The 8875-nt window shown below is 34.4% G+C and overlaps 1 protein-coding gene across 1 annotated transcript; it reads left to right on the top strand.

Annotated features, from left to right (window-relative positions):
• Positions 1-2370: 2370 nt before the first annotated feature.
• Positions 2371-3090, top strand: LOTGIDRAFT_143772 (hypothetical protein; the record flags this gene model as incomplete). The annotated part of the gene is made up of 1 exon (XM_009054394.1): positions 2371-3090. One exon carries the CDS (start codon positions 2371-2373, stop codon positions 3088-3090), a length of 720 nt encoding a protein of 239 aa, XP_009052642.1.
• Positions 3091-8875: the final 5785 nt, after the last annotated feature.

Raw genomic sequence — 8875 nt, 5'->3', positions numbered from 1 at the left:
TAGCCTTTTATGTGTATCAACATCTATTCAAAATGGTNTACCTTTTGTAAGATATGAAAGCCAATTTTTTGTTTATTTATATAAGACAAAAGCTATTTCTCAGAAATGTTTTTAATAATCATTGTCTAGCTTGAAAACTAGAATCGTGTAAAATATACATAGAAATGCTCGAAAAAACTCCTTATAATCCCTTTTTACAATAAAAACAATTTGACAAGTATACACATCAACCATATAAAATTCAGATCAAGGCTCATATGACAAACAAATAAAGGTAACGTGTTATTGTAGTTAAATTTCCACCTTGACATCTTTATAGCCTCCTTCCAATCCTACTAGATCAAAAACTAATCATGTTTTACACCATTAAAATCAGAATTGATAAAGCTATTTAATGATTCTTACAGACTCTGTTGATCAGGTGTTCTATGACGTCGAATAGACCATTCATTTAAATGTCATCGCCGTCCTTTCAATGGATGAAGTAAGTTGCGTTATGAACCTAGCTTTTAGTTTCTCAAAAATGAGTCGTGAATAATATTTATTGCTATATCATATGGCATTAAATTTCTAAATCATCCTTACCTAGCTTCGTTCCAAGAGTCGCCTTTGGGACATTTGTGCTCCACCATAACCTATTTGATCTCCCAGTTTAAATGTCCTGTAATAGCTAAAGACCAGCTACTTTGTTCTTGGAACCCTGGAAGAGGAACAACAGGAACTTTCTTTATGGTAATTTAAAGGGACATATTTGCCATGCCATTTTCAGTGGTTGATTTGGGTCTTGAATATATGTCAGTAGTCTTTAGAAATGTACGAAAATTGCATAATTCCTTCAAAAATATCTCAAACTTTGAATTTCACTTTCTTATTCTATATATCTCTTTTCTATATATGGTAGTACGAAACATCTGCCTCAATTCCAGACTGATATTTTGACAGTTATCAGCTGGAGTATTCAGAAAAACTAAACCCTGTTTTATGGGCGTTTTCCATTAAAAAAAATTACATTTAAATAGCAAAGGAGATATCAGATTCGCTAAAAAAAAATTATGAAAGTTGCAGACGTGACAAAAGGAGTAGGGGGATCATGATGAAATATCTAAATATCAGAGATGTGGAAAATCCCCATAAAACAAGGCCAAGCTTTTCTGTCTCTACACAAGAAGACAACTTTAAAAAGGCTGGAATAGAGGGAGGTGTTTCGGTCTATACACAATTCGGGGGTATAGAACATAAATGTGATATGTCCAAAATTTCAAATTTCATTTTTTTTACCAATGTGCGCTATTTTCAACACTCTATCTTGGTGCACAACTCTTATATCTCTAACCTGCTTTGTTTGAGTAGAAAAGTACATTTTTCATATGTGCCATGTCCACCAAAACAGGATCACTTGGTGCTCAAAAGTGATATGTCCGGACATGTGATATTTGCTATCCAGCTGTACTGTATTGTTTGGAGCACAATTGTGACATGTCCAGATTATGTACTTTTATGATTGTATATTTTTTACAACTATGTTTCTTGTGCACTTGTTTACATGGTCAATATCGATTGCAATAACTGTTAACCCTGTTGACCAGTTCAAGGTCACATTCAGACCATGTGCTTGTTTGTAAACTACAAAAATTTAATTTCGACTTAAATGCCAAGTTAAACCAAGTCATTTAAGGTAATTACTTTTATTATTGATACAAGTTGTGTGTATCAATGTTGAGATAAATTGAACTTGCTATTTAGTTCTGTGTATTGTCAGACAAAAGTAATTTAAGGATTTCTGAGTTCTTTCCCCATAGTAGGTAGCCTACTGTAATTCCTACGTATTCACAATTATGGCACGTCAACCCTGCTGTAACCATTTGGATTTTACAAACCCTGATTAAGTCTTTCAACTAGATGTACACACATTTGAAGAAAAGGGGAGGGAGGGGTTAAAGTTCTGAATGATTATTAAGGCTAACTAATGACTGCAAATTATTTATTGGATGCTTTCATTTAAGACCGGGCATGGCCACACTTTTCCTTTTCTTGGACCTGTAAACTGTCTAATCTAAGACACAAAACTATAATAAAAACTCAAAACTATTCGATTTTCAGGGGATCATGGAACTTAATCGATTTAAAAGGACATTAGATGTCGAGGCAGTTGTAGCCTGCATAAGTAAATCATTAGTAGAAGATTCACCTGATGATGATGGGGTTATAGAACTTGAAGGAAACGACGGTAGCAGTGCAATCCAATCTATTGTTAAGAGGTGTGAAGAAATTCAGTCAAGTCAAGAGCAGGGTGATGCCGATAGTAATACCAATAGTGATGAATCTGACGTGGAGCCTGATGATCCAGATTATCAACCTGAAGGCGATTCAATGAGTTATTCAGATGACAATGACATTGACGAACCAACAAGAAACGCTTATGAATCAGCTTCAGCCGAAGACAAGGAAATGCTTCGTGAGAATTGGGAGCAGCATAAAAAACGAGAAGCAGAAGCAGATGCCGAGAAGACAAAAGACAAAATTCGAGCGAAGACCGATGACCAATACCATGCCGTTACATTCGATCTTGAAGCTGTCTTAACCACACCACATGCTGGTGATGCCCAAATTTATTATAAACAAAAACTTGCGGTATACAACTTCACTATCTATGATGCTGCTACAGCATGGTCAGTGCTACCTTTGGATGAAACTGAGGGTGGTAGAGGGGCGAACGAGATAGCGACAAATGTGCTTCATTACCTCAGAAATTTACCAACTTCCGTCCATCACTTTTCAAGCTTTTCAGACACTTGTGGAGGCCAAAATAGAAATCAATTCATGGCTGGTGCTATGCTATACGCCGTCCAATCATTGACAAATCTGGAAACTATAGATCTGAAGTACATGGAATCTGGGCACAGTTGCTTAGAAGTAGATTCCATGCATGCCACAATTGATGTTTCTCGCAAACACCAGAAAGTTTACACGACGCGCGAATGGGAAATTCTCATAAAGGGGGCGAGAAAAAGGCCTGGCCCGTATGACGTCAAAATCATGCATCACAAGGATTTCCTGAATATCAAGGAAGTAACAGGGATGATTATTTAAAACAGAACAAAGAACACCGATGGTGATGTGGTGAAATGGCTCAACATCAAATGGCTGAGGTTTGAAAAGGCTGTTCCATACATCATTCAATACAAATATGAAATCACCAGTCCGGAGTCATTGTGCAGGCAGATCGTGGCAGACGGAGATCCATTCAAAGTGTACCTATCGCATCTCTTTATACTACACGCCTTCCAATTACTAAGGAAAAAAAGATGATCTTCTTAGCCTTCTCCGCAATAGAGTAATCCCACCTGAGTATAGGACCTACTATGAAAGTTTACCTTCATCAAAACGTGGCACTGTTGTTGAAGAAGAAGAAGATTCATAATACATGTGAACAAACAAAATAAAATATTGAATAATTCCAATGTTGTTCTTCATATTAATTTCAGTTGATAGTTCGACTATGTCATTATGTGTGCTAATAATCCTGGAGCGCAATAGCAATATGTCCATTTATTGCTGCTATGCAATATTGCAACTTTGTTGAATTATAGTGGATTCAGAGGCTACAATTACCACGCATGATATCACTGCAAAATTTTTGGATTGAATTGTTTACCTGATATAATATGTTATTTACAATGTTTAAAACGTCGTTTTCTCAAAACTACTAAAATGAACAAATAACAATTGTGCTCCAAACCCTCGTATGTTAGTCTCAAGAAAAGATCGTACACATGGATTTTGAGCTGTGGACACTATTACTAAATAGCTCAGCTAAAAAATTCCTTTTCTGTGACAGGGATACGATTGGTCAAACAGATGACAAATCTGTCCCCAAACAACCAAATTTCAAAGGTGATGATAAAACATTTTCAACAAAGTTTGTCAATAATTGTGCCCTCTAGAGTGTTGACAAGCTAAAAATTTAATACATTTTCAAGAACAAGGGCAATAACTCATATTTACTTCAATAGTGATCATGCGAGGGAAAAACACCAAGTATTCTCAAAATCCATCAGGAGTTGTGCCTTCTAGAGTGTTTAACTGAACGCATTTTCAAGAACAAACGGGTAATAACTCATAAATATTTTTTTTATTTGATTGTTTTTCAACAGGGTTTTCTCTCAGGGAACATTAAACATTTTCACAAAGTTTGCCTTCTAGAGTGTTGACGGACTGATAGACATTTGTGGCGCCAATATGGAATGTATCAAAATGTGTACTGACCGTGCTACTTTGATCATCTAACTGTATGTGGTGTATATCAAACCCAATAGTAAAAACCGCTATCGAGTTCCCGCTGACGGCTGAAATATAAATAAGTGATAATAGACTTTTTAATTCAATTAAAGCAGGTGTCAATAGGCAAAGTTCGTGTCATCCATGTATGTGACGTCACTAAACATCCGACCAACAGCGAGAAAATGGGCTTAAAAAGGGCCCTTTCTGAGAAATGTGTGAAGGAAAAATTCATCTGAAAGTATCATTATCTGAGCCTTCCGACTCCAATTTAATGATGTTAAATATGATTAGTTGTGTGCTTGTGGTAATAAAGAAGGAGGCTTTAAAGATGTCAAAGTGGCCATTTCACTTCAGTGACACGCTGTTACCGATGTTTGCGTTATGAGCCTTGTTTTGGAGTCAGTATGGCGTGAATAAGGTCTATAATTCTAGATTGAACAAGTGTTTAAGAGTTTGACATAATTGGACCCTTGATACAGAACTCAGTGACAATAAATCAGGATTTATCAAGTCACATATCATTGAACTCTGATACAGTTAATCAGTGGCAATAAATCTGGATTTATCAAGTTATACATCATTGAATCTTTAGATACTGCAGTTAGTGGCAATTAATCTGGATTTATCAAGTCAGGTATCATTGAACCTCTGATACAGTTAATCAATTTACACATAAACAAGGTTTTATCCGTTTTTAAATTTCCTCAACATTGGATAAACACTAGTCTCTATGATATTGATGGTTCATCCAATTATCATTAAATCTGTACTTGTGCAAGTTCTTGCCAATTTAACTATCGTTAAGAAATCGTTTTAACAAACTAGGTAATTTTCGGCAATAACGTTTTGTTTTCTGGTTAATTACTCAAGATTAAAAAAAAACAAGAATTAAAAACCACATTTGCAACATAAACTACGGTAATTGTAAATGTGTGTCGAAGCAGATTAGTTTGGATCAGATCCCTGAGAATTGTCTGAAAAAATAAACAGATACCCAATAACCCATTGAAGCAGACATAAGATTATAATACTAAAAGGCATCCAAACTGCAGCCAGACCGAATGGAGCCACACTCTCGAACAGATCAAAGGATAACAACCTGTTTTTGTCAGGTATTGAATTTATTGGTATTGAAAAAAAAAGTTCTGTCAAAAATGCTCAATTTCAACTTTATATAACAAAAGTTTTGCCAAAAATACATTCAAATACAAATCAGCGAAAACATATCCAGCTCAACATAGCTTCAAATGAAACTTGTCAAACACAAAGCCCAACCAACAAATGTCCAAATACAAAATATATTTGGTGTTATAATGCTTTCAAAAAGAATAATGAAATTTATAAGTTTTTTAGTTAAAACTTTCAGATACGTTAAAAGACACAGTTCTATAGAGTTTGGTGTATAGTTTTCACAAATTTTTGACCTTCATAAAAAGCAGACTATCCCTTTAAACGCAAGCAGATTTTGACATCCTATTTTTTTAACGGAATTTGATAACTACTCTTGATAACCTTCGCTGTTCCATACGAGTACAATGTAGACTATCAATATCAGGAAGTAAAAATCCAGTTTGACTCTTTCAACAATACTCAATAATATGTAATAAAAACGGAACTTAAATATCTGTCCTAGTTTAAGATATCTGGATGTTATTCACACTAGGTTTGAAGATCACGGAAACTCTTTTCCATTTCAAATTAGAAACTATTTAGTATCATTTGTTAGAAAGTAAACGACGTCAAGATTCCAAAATTCAATCTTTTGTACCTGGATATTGTCAAGATCAACTTACCAACAATGGGTAGAGGCATCGCCCCAGTCTTCATCTGTTCCTCTTCATCTGTTCCTCTTCATCTGTTCTTCATCTGTTCCTCTTCATCTGTTCTTCATCTGTGGGCGCGCGCCGCTTCATCTGTTCTTCATCTGTGAATAGGAGTTTCTGATAAGTCATACAGGCCATGACCTCAGAATACTCCTATTGTGGCAGTGTTATTTTGGGTAGGTAAATTACCAGACGATTTACCCTTTCTAACCTGAAATGGAATTAAACCAAAATAGCAACGAACCTTCACATTACAGACCTGTTAATAAAAAAAAAACAATCAAGGAGCAGTCGCCAACACAGCAGCAAAAGTCAAGTTTTAACAAAATACTTTCAAAACTATAGACTTTATAGCGTTCACATGCCTATTTATCCCATTTTTTGTACTTATTATTCTAGAATGTTCAAAATCACAAATCACATTATTTCAACAAAATGAGAAAAGGAAAAGATAAGTTTGTTTTATGCATGTTTGTAAAAAAAGATAGCTTGCCAGGCAAGGTAATAATACGCCCACTGGCAGCTTTGATTTTAAATAAAAATATTTGTCAGTACAGTAACAATTACCAGTATGAAATATTCAACCTTCGGACATACAATTCTTTTGAACTATTTGAGGCGATACTGAATAATATTACAAAGTTTCATCAAAATCTGCCAAGAATTAAGTCTTCTGGAGTGCTTAAGAGCTAAAAAATGAACGCGTTTTCAAGAACAAGGGCAATAACTCATACTAAATGTTTTTCAATTTTTCTGATTTTCGATATGTTTTATCCTTGGGTGATTTCAAATACTCTAATACACAAAGTTTCGTCAAAATCCGTCAAGAATTGTGCCTTCTGGAGTGTTGACAAGCTAAAATTGAGCGCGTTTTCAAGAAAAAGGGCAATGACTCATACTAAATAGTGTTCATCCTCGGGTGATTACAAACGACCATACCAGATTTAGAGTGTTTACGAGCAATTGTGGACGGACGGACATGGGTGACGACAATATACGCCCCCCATTTCATGTTCATGAAATATTCAACCTTCAGACATACACTTCTTTTGAACTTTGTGAGGCGATACTGAATAAGATTATCAAAATCTGTCAAGAATTTGGCCTTCTAAACTGTTTACAGGCTAAAAATTGAAAGCGTTTTCAAGAACAAGGGAAATAACTCATACTAAATGTTTTTCAATTTTTCTGATTTTCGATAGGGTTTATCCTTAGGTGATTACAAACACTCGTTAAAATCCGTCAAGAATTGTGCCTTCTAGAGTGTTTACAAGCTAAAATTGAACGCGGATTTTGACGAAACTTGGCATGAGTGTTATTGAAAATCAGAGAAATAAAAAAAATAATTAGTATGAGTTATTGCCCTTGCTATTGAAACGCGTTTTCAAGAACACGAGCAATAACTCCACCAAGAATTGTGCCTTCTAGAGTGTTTACGAGCTAAATATTGAACACGTTTTCAAGAACAAGGTCAAAAACTTATATTAAATATTTTTCGATTCTTCTGGTTTTCAATAGGTGATTACGATTTTGTCAAAATCCGTCAAGAATTGGGTCTTGTAGAGTGTTTACGAACAATTGTGGACGGACGGATATGGGTGACGGCAATATACGCCCCTCTTTTCATGTGGGCGTATAAAAATGGCTCATTTGAAAAATGAGTATGTGTCATTTAAATATATACGTTCTATAAAATACGTTAGAAAGAAGTTTTATGAATTGTGTTTAACGAATAATAAACAGTTTCTAATTTCCATTTCAAAATATATAATCAATCATTTTTATACAGAAAAACTCAAACTTGGTGTCATGTTATATTAATTTTAGAAATTTTGTAGATAGATTTCATATTAAACAATTATCATATTGTTTATCAATTCATTTATGTTAGATGAAAGTGGTTTAAAATTAAGTTGCATATTATCATATTTGCTTTTCCATTTAAGATTGTCAAATGTTTATATTCATTTGTGGGATTAGTCAAACCCAATAGCCATAGACCTGTTTACTTCAAAACAAACTATTACTATTACTAATTTACAACACATTCCTATCTTATATTTGTGAATGGGGCCCTGTTGGAGTCTTCTATCTAATGTTGTTTCTTTCAGATTTGCAGAACAAGCACAATTATTGTTTTCAAATGACTGTTCAATATCTATAACTTTTTGAATTATGACAGGGTATTATGAGCTAAAAAAACAGTCACTATTTGAGCTCTAAAAAATTAGTTACTATTTAATCTCTAAATAATTAATAACTATTTGAGAACTAAAAATATCAGAAACCATTTAAGCTCTAAAAATCAGCAACTGTTGACCATATTATATAAGCAACAACTGTACAACGAGTGGGAATTGATGGGTACACAGACCGACATGGGTGAAAATATCAGTTACAATTTCATATTCCATTTCAAACAGAATTATTACCCTGATGCCACTCTGCAACTGGGTGTTGCAACTCAGGGAGTCCACATGGCTAATGTTTATTTTTTGTGATATTTTATAGAAATACATGTTAATTTTATAATTTCCTGGGTTAAATGGAAAGCCTAGTTTTTACACAGCCAAAAAAGAATGGGGTGTGTTTTTGGTTGGATTGACTGGATTAATGAAGAAAGATGACTTATAGGTTATACAAGGTCGCATTCCTAAATAAGAAACCACGACCACCATAAGCCTCAAAATATTGACACAGTGTCAGCAGATAGACTTTTCTTGCTAGTCTGTTACACCCATCATGTGATCATCTCTTGTTATCAAATATGT

The sequence above is a fragment of the Lottia gigantea genome (genome assembly GCF_000327385.1).
Source record: "Lottia gigantea unplaced genomic scaffold LOTGIsca_215, whole genome shotgun sequence".
Taxonomy (NCBI): domain Eukaryota; kingdom Metazoa; phylum Mollusca; class Gastropoda; family Lottiidae; genus Lottia; species Lottia gigantea.
The sequence above is the reverse complement of the archived record's forward strand: the minus strand, read 5'-3'. Positions and strand labels throughout refer to the sequence as shown.